General features: G+C 40.1%; 1 protein-coding gene across 1 annotated transcript; it reads left to right on the top strand.

Moving 5' to 3' along the window:
• The first annotated feature begins 1,743 nt into the window (after positions 1-1,743).
• Positions 1,744-8,470, top strand: LOC125893478 (G protein-activated inward rectifier potassium channel 3-like). Its single transcript, XM_049584185.1, has 2 exons — positions 1,744-2,734; positions 7,463-8,470. Exons 1-2 carry the CDS (start codon positions 1,744-1,746, stop codon positions 7,804-7,806), a joined length of 1,335 nt encoding a protein of 444 aa, XP_049440142.1. The 3' UTR covers positions 7,807-8,470.
• The last annotated feature ends 6,271 nt before the right edge of the window (positions 8,471-14,741 follow it).

Genomic DNA, 14,741 nt, shown 5'->3' with positions numbered 1-14,741 from the left:
AGCATCTTAAAACATTCCTTTTGATTATGTATAAATGTACTTCTGCATGCTTTAAGTATTTTCCTTTTTTAAGTTGTAATGAAAATCATAGCCTTGTTAAGGTGCTTTGTTTTTGTTAAGCGTTAAATCAGGGTTAATTGTAGTATACATTGTCTATGTAAGTGAGAGAACCTTTGCAACCTTTACTGTGTAGATGAGAGGAGCAGCTGAGTACACTCAACTGTGGAGGATGCTGAGACAGCAGGATGATAAAGCTTAGCTCCAGTAGAGGATCTCCTTAAGCTTCTCCCTTTGTGTGAGCTGCTCCAATGTTGAAGTATGCAGGGTAAAAACATTACTTGGAACTAGGAAGTTTTTCGTGTTGTGTGTGGTATGGATTGATGGGATGCCTTCAGGTGCCCTCAGGTTAGTTCATCTCAGATTTAATCTGGAAATTGTGTTTTTTTTCTCTTCTGAAAACAGCTTTACTTTGACAAAAGCGACTCAAACTAAATATTTTTTAATTGGGTGACACTACTGAAAAAAAAGCCCTCAGAGCTGTCTTGTCTGTCACCATTCTGTGCTCTTTCTTGTTATTTGTAGCTAAGTGTTAAGAGTGTTTGAGTCTATTCTTAGGAGCTGGGCATTCCCCTTGCCATATGTTACACCTCCTGTGTGACAATCTTCTTCTATGTCCTCAGGTCCTAAATCAATGGCGTCTAAATGATCATACCCATGCTCTGCTGCTGGTGTTTCTTGCCTTTGAATTTCTCTAATGTGTCCTGGTGCATGAAGAAAATATAACTTTGAGACCAGTCTGGGTCTCCTTGATCCCTTGGAAGCACAGGGACCATGGGGCCTCCAGGGACCACCCAAGATGGGACAAGGGGGCGGCGGACGTCCATGCCCTGCCAACCAAAATCTATCATGATTGTCCATTCGACACCTTCGGGAGAGGGAAATCAGTGTGAGAGCTATGTAATAAATGTAAGGCAGTGCAGTTGTACTCTTGTCTATTTTTAATAATAAAGTAAATTTGATAAGCCTCAGCTGGTCTTACTTGAATATACAAGTTTAATTATAACAATAATTGGATCAGAGAAGCTCTTGGTAAAGCACCAACATGGACAGAGACATGCCAAAAGCTTAGCAGAGTCTTCTCAGTCTTATATTGTTTATTTCACACATCAGACAGAACTGTTTAACAACTCAGAGTCTCCTCACATGCCTGCATGCAGACAGACTATGAGGACTTGGAAAATATCTTAAGCACTGTCATACACTTTCAAACTGTTATTATTATTCATGATTATATTCACATACTTCCATATTTGATATCTTTTCCACAGCAAGCAGTGATTTGGATTTTCCAAGAAAACACTGTACAACTTTGATTTAACGGCGTCATGTTGGCTTGAAAATTGAGACTGAAAGTTCATTCTGGTTCTAGTGAACTTAATGCACTCAGATTCAAACCTGTGAGAGAGGAGAATAACATTTATTACCTTTTTTTGCTTTTTCCAGAGAGATGCAGACTCACCACTTCCTCTTGCGGACATCATGCCAGGGAATTCTCCAGAGCTTTCAACAGCCATACGTAGGCATAAAAGCACCACAGATATCCCTTTTCGTGGTAACATTTGCTTGCTTCCACCACCCACCCTCGGTCTCACAGAAACAGAGCAAGCCCTCTTGCGTCGCTCGTCACTGAGAGAGACCAACACTGTGTCGCGCTACCCTCGCCATGCTCTCAGCGTGCCTAACATGGGCAGCACAACTCCCCTTCATGTCACTAACAGTCCCCTCCGCAGCACCCAGCTCTCACCTGTACACAGCAACATATCCAGCCCTAGAGAGGTGGAGAGGCTGGCTAAAGCCCGGAGTAAACTCCTGGAGAGTGAGTGTAACCAAACCCCCACCCTTCCTCCAGAAACCAGAGAGCAAATTCGCTATGTCTCCAAGGATGGAAAGTGTCGTGTCAACCTGGGCTACATATCTGAGAGGGGTCGCTTTCTGTCTGACATCTTTACCTCTTTTGTGGACCTTCAGTACCGCTGGTTTCTATTTGTATTCATGATGTGCTACATCACCACCTGGTTCTTGTTTGCTGGGCTCTACTTCTTGAATGCTTTCTTCCGAGGTGACCTAGGGCAAGAGCGACCCCTGAGCACCCATGTAGAACACCTTGTAGACCAAAGGCCCTGCTATTTAGGTGTAGATGGCTTCATCTCAGCTCTACTCTTCTCCGTAGAAACGCAGCGCACCATTGGTTATGGGTCACGCACTGTTTCTCCCTCCTGCCACGAAAGCGTTCTGCTAGTTATGATACAGTGCATTGTTGGGTCCATGATAGATGCACTCATGGTGGGTTGCATGTTTGTTAAAATATCCAGACCTAAGAAGCGGGCTGAGACACTACTTTTCAGTCGCACCTGCGTTATTGCCAACCGTGATGACCAGCTATGTTTGATGTTCCGCTTGGGGGACCTGAGAGAAAGCCACATGGTGGATGCCAAGATCCGTGCAAAGTTAATCAAGTCGCGCCAAACAGCCGAGGGCGAGTTCTTGCCACTGGAGCAGACGGAGATTGACCTCGGCTACGAAACTGGGTCAGACCGACTCTTCCTGGTGGAGCCTCAAGTCATTCAGCACAATATTGACTCTAACAGCCCCTTTTGGGAGCTGGGCCCTCAGCAGCTTAGACGACAACAGTTTGAGATAATCGTTATCTTGGAGGGCATTGTCGAGGCCACAGGTGAGTAATTAGTAGTAGTCAAAGAGAGATATAGCAGATATCGCATAAGTGTTCATTTATTGTCATTATACAAAGCAGGGTTGCACAAGAAATGCAAGATGTAGTCCCTTTAAGTGTCTCATCAAAAGAGACTCACTGCAGCCTGTTTTATTCTGCTGGACAGATCAGTGAATGACAACAACCCCGCCCACATTTTAAAGAGTACTGTTTGCAGTGGATAGTGAGGGTCTAGGGGTGTCTGAGGGGTTACTTCTGGTTCCAAAGGATCTAAAAAAATCCATTCAAACGGCACTCTGAGAACTTTGATCATTCCTAGTTCTTGCGGTGCAGCCCATACAAAAAGTGGGGTTCTTAAAACTATAAGTTCCTTGGGTCCAAAAACACCCTTAGTCTCCTGCCTAGAGGTCTGCTTCAACTCCCAGCAATTGTATTTGTTTACTGCTCTGTTCACAGCATTGAAAAGTGTGTCAGCCGTTGTCGTTGGGACTTTTCTTTTGTGGTTGGTTTGAGAGTTCCAGATGACAGAGTGATTGCTAAACATAATTTTTTGTGCTTTGAGCACAGCAAGGGACATTTCCAAATCACTTTGACTGGTTTGGCGGGAGGCAGGATTCTGAAACAGTCTGTGGCTGAAAACCACAAGATGTTATTGTGAAAGTTACAGTGAAAATACTCTTCTAAAGTGTTCATGTTTACTTTCAGTATTGTGCAAAAACTGACAGGACAATGTTTCATATCCAATCGTTTGCTAACAATGTCGCTCATTTACTGCCTGTTTACATATATATTTGGGAATACATTTATACATCACATTTTGTACAGTCAAGATAATCTGTATTTCTTGGGAAAGTGACTAATTCATAGCATGGCAGATTACAATCTAAATGTTCAATGGCTGAGCGTAGAAATCCCACACAAAAAAAAGCTTTAATAAAAATAAAGGGGAAAAAAGCAGGAAATGAAATGTCTGAGCCAGTTGGAAGGAATCCCTTTATCCTGTTTTGTTGCTGACTGTTCTGAACAGTGGGTCAGAGTGACCCTGAGGAGCTAAGCAATGCAAGGCCTGTGTTTTTTGTTAGTGTTTTCTAATCTTTGTTAGGTTAAAATGGTGATCATCTGATTTAATCAAAGAGTTGTAAATATCAAAGTATGGCCATTCAGTGGGATTATTTCTTAAAGTTGAGCAAAGTAAGGATAGATTGAGTTCCTCAATACAGGTCTACCTTTTCCTCTCTGATGAGAAGCTCTCTGATAAATTAGTCCTCTAACAACATGCTGAAATCTGTTGTATTTAGCTAGTTACAAGCTTGGCTGCATATTGTTGTGCCATTTGTTTTACCCTCCGGTCAGCGTGGTTTTCAAAGTACGATGCTCTGCACTCTGCTTCCATTGACGCTTTATAAACGTCTAGTGTGTGAGATCTAGTGACATCTAGTGATGAGCTTGTGAATTGCAACCAACTGAAACTTTTCTCATGTGCCAAGGTGTAGGATGTGACAACTTAGAGCCAGTGTTTAGTTTGTCCGTGCTGGGCTACTGTCGAACAACATGGCTGACTTTGTGAAAGATAACTTGCTCCGTATGTAGATAAAGGCTAAACAGCTCCCTCTAATGTAACAAGAATACAACAGTTATTATTTTCCGGTGATTACCCTAATGAATGCATAGCCAGGAAACGTGCATTGCTTAAACAATTTTCTCAAACTTCTGGAAAATACATGTGCATCATCTTTCTGACAGTAACGCTGTTTTCATCGAAACATATCTGTAAACTGTAAGCTGTCAACGAAACGCTGCAAAAAGTACAAGACTGTTTAGTCTCAAATTGGAAACAGCTGTGTGAACAGAAGGGCCTCTGTCTCTTGCAAGTATATGCGGTAGAACTGACCTCAGATGAAAGACTCACTAAGGGCACAGCAGAGAAGGAGGGAAGATGGAAAAAATGAAGCAGTAGGAGCAACAATGTTTCCTAATAACATTCAAGCACTGACACAGAGTCAAGAATTTCCTTAATATTGCTGGAATTGTTTTCAGTGGTGACTATGATGCTGTGACACAAAGTTGAATAGTCAAGTGCTAATTATAGAGAGAATTCAGAGCATTTCTTACAATATAAATTTACCCTATGCCTAATCATGAGTATACTATGAATGAATGTTTTATCCACCCAAAACTTCACACACACAAAACTACACACACTAATAGCTGTTTGTATGAGGCAGATTCATAGCAGTATTGAGGTATGGATTGGTATATCTTTGCTCTGAGTTGAACATTATGGGAAGTGAGTGTTTGGTTGTTAAGTGTGAGTAAGATCAGAGTAATATTCATCTTTGATTGTGTCTGAGTCTTTGGTAGAAGCATTTACTGTAATGATACCATTAGGCGCGTAGATTTTGTGCAATGGACATGGCTTACTGAGAAGGAAAACAAGGTGTCTGCATGCATAGATGACAGCTGAAAAAAAATGCCTTCAGTTTCAACTCAAGCTGCACACAGCTGTACAAATTCAAGTCATTGAGCAAAATTCAGGAAACCAGATAATAAAGGTGTCTGGAAAGTTGGAACTTTCGAAATCCTGCTTTGTAAGTCAGAATGCACTGAGAATTGGCACATTCTTTGTTTTCTTATGCATGTCAAAGAACAAGAAAATACAGCAAAACTGGAAGTGACCTATGTCCTCCCAGAGAACAGACGCAACATAATTTCTTAACAGTCTACAGGAGGGAACAATGAGAGGATATGTGGCCTCTCCTGCTGATAAGCTGAAAAAATACAAATATCAGAAATTCCAGCAGCCACATCCCTGTTAAACTGCAGCTGAAATGCAGCCCAGTAATTTTCTCACAATGATGGTACTTTTGGTTTTTCAAATGTCTGTGTTTCTGTTAATGACGTTATTTAAAATGTTGATGCTGTTATTTTGTTTCCTGTCTTGTTTATGTTTATTTTTTTCTTGAAATGCTTTTGTGTTTCCTTTTACTTTTTGATTTGTTGCCCAGTGTTGTAATGCTTTGCTCATCAGACTACACATGACATAAAACCCTAAGAGCAGGATTTGTGGGTAACTGTTTGTAAATTGTACTGCCAAAAAGTGTACATGAAAGCCAAAAACAGATTGGCGTTTTACTTTATGACTGGGTCATAATCTACCGTGCTTCTGCCCCTGACGTCATGCTTTTACTTTGTTTTAGTCATTATTCATTCAAGCTTAATGTTTCCTATTTTATATCGTTAACTGCCCATGTGTGTTTTGATTGTCTGCCCCACCTTAATTGGTTTCATCTGTCCCCCATTAGCCCCGCAGTCAGCATCTGTTTTCACTCCTGAATAGGTCATTCCCACTTCAGCCCACGTCCTTTGTTCTATCTACCCGGAAAGGACGTATTTGTGCACACTGGTTTCCAGTCTGGGGGTGATAAAAGATATGTGGCCGAACTTAAAACTGTGTACTCTTCGCTCTTCAAGAATGCCTTTTTGTCAATTTGTATTTGTTGCAGTTGAGCTAGTTTTGGAATATTGTTATGCCAATATGAAATTTCTACTGTACGACTGTTTGTCCATGTGTTGTGTGAGGCACATTATTTAGTTTTTGTCTTCTGTTTTTTTGTTAGTTTGTTTCTGTTTATGTGATGATGGAGTGATGCTGTTTGTTTGTGTATTGGTTGTGTTGTATGTAGTCACCACCTGTTTATACTGAACTCCACTTCTAAATGGCAAAAGTGACAAGAAATTACAAGAAAATGATGAAAAAGAGAAAAAAAGAGAAGACAAAGAAATAAATAAATAAAAAAGAGAGAAAAGGTACCCACTGGGGGAGTGGTGGTTGGGCTTTAAGAAAAAGGGGTGTATGAATTTTATTTTATTTATTAATATATCCTCCTGTGACCCTGGGACCTCATAAGAGGACATCACATGTTGGGTTTACTTGACCTTATACTTTAGTCTACTTTTTTGTGCCATCTAGTGGTAGTAAGAGCACAATACACTTATCCATGTAAAACAAGATGACAGCCAACTCTGCCAAGTCAGTCTGCAGCCGATCCTGACACAAAAGTGGACAAGGTCCAAAACCTGATCAGATTTCATTCATTCAACTAAATGAACTTGTTAATTTTAGAGTTGAGATTTTTTTTTCAAGATATAAACTTAAAAAAAATCTCACAGGATAAGGGTACGATGAAGGCCTAAACACAAGCTATATTCAGAGCCTTCACTCTGCATTAGAGCATTAGATAAGTAGGCTACGCCATTAAAAACAACCAAATATCTCAGAACAGAGTGTAAGGGAAAAGAAAACATTGAATTTGTCAACAACAACAACAAAAAAAAACAGCTTGTATGATTGTTTAAAAAAACAAAATACCGAGAACTGCATTAAAAGTTCCAAAAATAATCAGGAAAACTAATCTTTGATGCAATATGTGTAAATAATCTTCTCAACATTCATCCAAATGGCTTGTTTTAGACAAACGTCCTGCAGTTTTTGTGTTGATTCTTTAGGTTACATTAACTGTTTATCAGTTGTTCTGTACTGTTATTGTTATTCATTGAATATAGTATGAAATATCTATAGAATATGTCCTTTCCTCAGGGGTTGTCAGTTTAGATTCAATGAAACAGTGACATCTTGTGGCTAATGATGTGTACTTCAGTTTTAAATCACATGCATTTTTCATGTTTGAAAGCGCACTCACAGCCACTTCCATCTCCTCGTTTTACACACAGGCATGATGTGCCAAGCCAAAACATCCTACATAGAGACGGAGATAGAGTGGGGCGCTCGCTTTGAGCCCTGCATGACTCTGGAGAAGGGCTCGTTCAGAGTCGACCTGCGGCGGTTCCACAGCACCTACAAGGTCCCGCTGCCGGACTGCAGCGCCAGCCAGGTCCACCAGTTAATGCTACTGGCAGAGGACTCCAAAGCCAGCAACTGGGGGACCTGGGCAGAGGGGACGGCAGAGGAAGACAAAGACAAGCAGCCGTCTCATGGAGGATTCAGTTTTGATAACATACTTGAGGAGAGGGCGTCTGAGGACAATGAAAGTGAGGGGAGTGCAGGAAAAAGCTAAACACCGGTTTCTTAAAACGTTTGACCTCACATGACTCGGTAAGCTAGCTTCTCAGTTCTGTTTTACTAGTTTTGTCATGTGTTAGCAACTAAGTTATTTCCATTCAAGCAGTTTAGCCTCCTGTTGTTTGAGAATATTGTGTCTAAAGGGACACGTTTAACTTAAAATGGAGGCTGGTCGTCCCACTTTTTACTTGTATTTGAAGCCCTCAAAAACTAGGGGAGAGTGGGGCACAGCCTAACCCATTTTAGTTGGGCTAAATTTGAGATTAATTATTTTTGGTTTTATTCTAACAACATTTAGAATTATGTATTTATTTATTTATTTATTTATAAGGACAACTTATTAATCAACTTTTACTTTCTGTAAATGTGCCAGTGTTAGCCAGTTAGCTAATTTTCAACTGCAGTCCTTTGGCAAGATGTTTTGAAACCAATAAAAGGATAAAAAAAATCACAGGACAATTCACAGGACAAAAGACATACACCTATCAGCCAAATCATTAAATCCACTGACACTGATAACATTATTAATTTCATTACAATGCAGTGTTCTGCTGGGAGACCTTGGGTCCTGGCTTTCATGTGTATGCACTTTACCCACCTAAACATTGTTATAGACTGAGTACCCCCACTTACTGCAGCAGTAACCCCAATGACAGTAGCCCCCCAGCAAGGCAGTGCACCCTGCCACACCACAAAAACTGCTCAGGAATGGTCCAAGAAATGTGACAAAGAGTTCAAGACATCGACCTAACTTGCAAATTCCCAAGATCCCGATCTGATCAAGCAACTGTGGGACAAACCGGTACTCCAGAGGTCATTTGTCCGGGCCTCGACAGGTCAGAGCCAAGTCTGATCTACGGCGGAGCCTCTGACCTGTCGAGGCATGGACACAGGATCTCTGGGGGTGTCCTGTGTTGTCTGGCACCAAGGCATTGTTGACAGATCCTCTGAGTCCTGTGGGTTGTGAGGTAAGGTACCGGCCCGTCCCAGGAATACTTGATCAGATTGGTATCTGGGGAATCTGAAGGCCAGGTTGATGCCTTGAGCTGTTTGTTACGTCCCCTGTGCCATTCCTGAGCAGTTTTTGTGGTGTGGCATGGTGCATTGTCCTACCTGAGGGGGTGCACTGCCATCAGGGAGTGCAGTTCCCATGAAGGGGTGTATTGGTCTGTAATGGTGTTTGGGTGGGTGCAGCGTGTCAAGTGGTATCAACATGAATTCGAGGACCCAAGGTTTTCCAAAAGAACATTGCATTGTAACAAAACAATCAATGTTATTCACTTCACCAGCCAGTGGTTTTAATATTTTAGCCGATCGGTTTAAAGACAGCATTAACCACAGCAATTACAAATTTTCAAGCTAGAACAGTCGCCATGCAAAGCAACAAGCAACAGCAGAGCATCAGTATAATACAATAATACAACAACAACAACAACAACAACAAAGAGCATGTTAGCACAAACAGACACGCAAGCAACACAGAGCATCAACATACAGATTAGCATTACATTCAGACATGCAGAGCAGCAATATAAAGTAAAAACAGATAAGATATGTATGATCAAATGCACTAACACACAAGCCATGCGACAGATAGTTTGTTATGCTGTTGATAAAATACATATTGCATACATACCCATGCAGAGTTGGCTGTCTGGCGCCGGGCAAGGACATAAAGCAAGTTAGCAGCAGGTCAGCCAGAAATAACAATGTTTCTATAAGCAATGTACTGTATTGAATAGAAATGTTCATGTCTGATCGTGTGATAGGTGTTACAGTTGCTCATCTCAGATTGGAGTGAGCACATCTTTGCGACAAATGAACAACATTTTTGTTTTTTGTTTTTTTTGGGGGGTTTTTTCCGAGAACTTCTAAAACTATAACTCAAGTGAAATGGTACAACATATCCCGTGGTTGTGATTAATTGTAACAGGCAGAGGGTTGGTTGTAACACTTGCTGGAAAAGTCTGTTTAACACAATTAATTCAATTGTATCTATATACTATAGGGCAGTGGTTCCCAACTGTTGGGTTGTGTTACAAAAGTGGGTCCTGGGCTCATTCTGAATGAACTGCAAGTGACTCACAAATGTGTCAAGTTTGTCAAAAAAAAACCCCGCTATATTGCTAAGTACAGCAAATTTCTGCCAGAGCACTTTAATTTTGAAGTGCCGTTTCCTGTTGTAGAGTGAGTGACTAACAGACAGCTACTTGACAGCAGAGACAGCAGCCAAGCTTGACATTAAGGCCAAACACAAGAACGATGCTGACTGTATTAAAGTGTGTGGACGTTATCTAATGACAAAGCAGAAATCTGGAATCCAATGACTGGACCGGTCGAGAACCACTGCTATAGGGTGATACTGTTTATGGATCTATTTATGATAGATATTCAGACATCTGTACATCCATCATCGAACCACCAATGCTTCATGAATGGAAAGATCGACACATAAATGGATTCATAGTATGTGTGAATATCACATATTTTTCTCTTTTCATCTGTGATAGATTGATGGATAGATGTGTAGATACCTATCTCTCCATCTACATCAGGGGAAGGACAGGTATCCACACAGGTATACATCCGTTAGTCTATTATCGATGTTCAGTGGTTGAATATTGATAATAGAATATAGTTGAATATATCGATAGATATACAAAGATTGGATAACCTAGATCCACCTGTCAAAATATGAGTATTGAATGTATGACTTTGACTTTGAAATTGTTTGTCAATGAGATACCCGACAAATTAAAAATACCTCTCTGTGGAATTTCGTGGGTCACTGTCTGGCGGTATTGTGCACAAATGGCCAGAAACAAGAAAGGATCGAACGCAATTCAATTTCAGTGTGAAATGGAAGTCTAAAATGTCAGGAGGAATGGAGTGACCTTACTCTCCTTAAAGTCTGGGTAAAGCAAAAATGAATGGGTAATGAGTTTGTCACACTACAGAAAAATGGGTTATTAAGCACTCAGCCAAATTTGCGTGATTAAAAAAGTCAGCAAGTATATAAAATCATGAAAATATAGAATAGGCAGTATTCTCTGCTCTGAGACCCTGGGAGCAGCTGTCTGCTGCATGTGTTGAAGCCACGCCAACTCAGGAGAAGCTGCAGCCTCTGTTAATTGTAGCATGATAACGGTGGATGTTCCATCTAGCAGCTTTATTGGACTTGTACAGCCATACATGTTTGAGCCACCTGACACAGAATCAAATTGGCAGCCAGGGGACACTGACGTGTCTGAATATTAACCTCGTTCTTCTGAGTCTGCAACAGAATGGTCATTTTTATTTTTTCAAACAACAACAAAACTGAACGCCTCTAGGGACCTTACCACAATGTTTATTTGCCATAACTTCCAGGTAGAAAATCCACATGTTACGCACATTAAAATCAAACAGTGCTGAGCAGACATTGTCTTAGTTAGTTTTTAGCTACCAAAAAGGCCCAACCAAAAACAAAGTTCAGTATAAGTTTAAGTGGAAGCTATATTTAGAATATTCTCTCCACTTTACCTTGCCGTCAGATAGGTTTTTTTTTGACAGTAACTGAAGCAGTTATATCAAAGCCACCAGACTCCACTGACAAAAAAGGTCATTTTATGTAGCGGAGCACTGAGTTGCTGGTCTGCTGTTGCCTCAATAGCTTACTGTGTAAGTTTAAAATGCAACAGATAATAAAATATAGCATACACTTGCACAGGTATTGATTTTTTGGTTCATCAAACATGACAACAAAGCAACAAAGTACCTAAAATAAGCACAACAGAAATGCCAAATGGGTTGGACCACGTGTTTAGCTTTATATCTTTAAATGTTACATCTGCGACTGAAAATGATAACAGAAACAGCAGACGCTATATATCTCTACAGTTGTAATCAATTAATAGTTTTCTACCCAGAGGTGATTGTTGCTGTTAGTGTGACATCACAGTAATGTGGGCTAGTGTGAAGGAGCAGGGCTCATGCTAAGGGTTGCGCCATTATATCATCAAGCAGGCTTTTCATCCCATCCAAAAAATATCCTGGACACAGAAATGGTGAAAAAACAGTCTAACTCCATATTTAAGTACCATATAGTTCTAAGTCTTTCAGGTTTTCAACAAGTGTTGTCTAACATGTATAATGTGTTAAGATAAAAATCTCAGATTTTACTTTACCCTGAATTTAAGCTTATTCTGTTCAAAAGCTATGAACTGTCAAATATGTCTTGTGCACTTGTGACAGCCATCCACATCGTGGGGTTGGTTGTCGCACACAATGGGATTGGTAGTCCTTATGTAATTTTAATAAAGGAAAATGCAAAAAAATTGAAGAAATCTTAAAAATTGATTTAACACGTTTAATTTATTGACATTTTTTAAATTGAAATGCAACAGCCTAACCAGCTCATGCATCGAGACAACATAAGCAGGAAAAATCATTCCTATAAGTGCATTTTCATCCTCATATAACATCACAAAGAATAATACAAAGCAGTAGGCTTCACCCAACACTGCAGAGAATGTGAAAAGCATTTACACCTGTGATTTTTGAAAGAAGAAAAGAAAAAGCACAGACAATCATAGAGAAATAAATTGCTCCAAAAATAAAAGGTTGGGTCACTGAGTCACATAGATAACATTGTTTCAGAGAAGAGGTTAGGTTAAAAGAAGTTGTGGAGTTGTTTAATTTCAGTCCATTTCTGTATCTTTAATGTGTTTCCCTGTTGGGTTGATTTGTGTTCTTAGATTTAGGAAATAAATCCACTTGTATGACCATACAATAAGCAACGAAGGTGCCATTCCATCTACAGTCAGAACATAGGGCCAAGGTTCATCTGTAGTTCTTTAATGTATTCACTAGAGGGGGCTGTTTTCCTCCAAAGATCTACTAACTTTCGCTTATAGATGCACACACACACACACACACACACACACACACTTTCACCACAATGTCAAGTTTCTTACTCCTGAAATGATCCTGTAGGTGACCTCTGACCCCAATTCTGGAAATTTCAGTCCCAACACTTTTTAACAGCACCTTTCAAGAAACAAGATCTAATGAATGTGACAACCAACCCTGTTTTCCCCTAATATTAACCATGTAACCGTATGTCGAATTCTGAATCACTTACTCCTCATGTTGCTACTTATCGAGCAGTAGCCTGGTTTTTGGTGACTTAATTTAAATTTGTTTTTTCTGTTCAAGAACAAAATGATTTGGCAAATTGATTGTGTTTACTCAGTTGGTAAAACAATTCATGTCAGACCCACTGTGTTTTTGCTTTTACAAAAAAAATACAATTTAGCTTTTACTGAGAGAGGGGTTTGTAGGTTTCATTTTTAGATACAATGTCTTTCTCAAATATTAGGAGTTAAGGGTTTAATTGTTATCATGTCTGATATTCATATTGTGTCAAGAAGCATTTTGTGTTGGGACAAAAATAATTCTGATATCAAATAAGAATTCAGATGATGAAATAGATACCAACAAATAATTTCAACATGATGAGCGCTGGCATTCAGTCAGTGTTAACTTTGATGTGGTTGTGATCTGGTCTGATGTACAACATGTGATACAAGAGATGAAATATAAAGGAAAGAAGAACAAAGACTATAAGTGTGTTTGTAAATGCATGTCAGGTCTTCTTTATGGAGTGAGAAGATCCAGTGAAGAAGATCCAATGATTCCAGTGGATGGCGAGCTTCCAGTTGATTTCCAGGAAGTTGGATCTACATTGCCACTGCTTTTTGGTAGGATTGCACCAGTCACCTGGATTGGTTCCACCTCGAGCACACATTTTACTTAAAGAGTGCACTCTGACTCATCAGATTCTCACAGACCTCCATCTGATATGAACTGTTGACTCTTACTAATTTTTTCCAACGCCAAAATAAATGTTGGCATTGTATGTTTCTGCAAACCAAAGATACATTACACTTGTATGTTATGTAGCAGATGCATTAAAACTTTACGTTTGAACAGCCCTGTGGTTATTGTGTGGGTTGGTTTGAGCACAAACAATCCACGTAGTTATGGTTCGCAAAAGATCATGTTAAGGCTTAAAATACCTGGATTTGATGGCACAATCCTGGACCAAAATGCAGCAGTGTCTCTGCTTATACAGCCACATTTTGTGGGTCTATCACCCATGAAAACACAGTGATGACTTGCTAAAACAACTGTGTTTTTGTTGGTCTCTCTCGGGTGTCATGCCATCCACCATTCCCTCCATCTCCTGATGACAAAGTCAGCTCATATAGCCTACTACGTCACTTTAGAAATGTTGATATGATACGTATGAAATGTACAGATGTATTGTGTCCATGGTTTGCAGCAATGTTCAGACACTGACTTGGATGTTACTTGAAACTGTGACGAAAGTTTCAGTTGGTTCAAAGGGCCCAGTTTTTGTTCATGTTTGTGTTAATGTGATGCAGGTTGCATTGTTTTGCTATTGATAAGCAAACTACAGTTGCACTTAACTGAATTCTCTTTTGCTGATGGTTGCTGCACTCAAAACGTAGCTCCTTCTGAACCTAGAGTGAGATGTACTAATCCACACTAACTATGTTCTAGGGGGATAAACATTCTCTCAGGCTGCATTTTGGTGTATCCCCTCTTTATGATTCAGCCTTTGCCGTACCATCAAGTATGTTATTTTGTGTATATACTCATACTCATTCATTATTCTTTTGCTCTGTTGTTTTTGGTTGTGGAAAGGCTAAAAAAAGACACCAATCTTCATCCTCCCTAGATGCCTAGTAATGCTCTTATATTGCCTCGTATGATCAGCAGTTCAGCATGTGAAGAGATCTAAACCTCATATCAGACAGAATCATCAACTCCTTACAACCTAGTTCCATTTCTGGTCTCACATTGCCTCCGCTCTGTCTGATTTCCGCGGGGGAGGGGGATTCCCTAACCAATCACTAGAGATCA

This window comes from Epinephelus fuscoguttatus, linkage group LG8 (assembly GCF_011397635.1).
Source record: "Epinephelus fuscoguttatus linkage group LG8, E.fuscoguttatus.final_Chr_v1".
NCBI classification, from domain to species: Eukaryota; Metazoa; Chordata; class Actinopteri; order Perciformes; family Serranidae; genus Epinephelus; species Epinephelus fuscoguttatus.
Note: the sequence above shows the minus strand (reverse complement) of the source record. Positions and strands in the feature narration are given on the sequence as shown.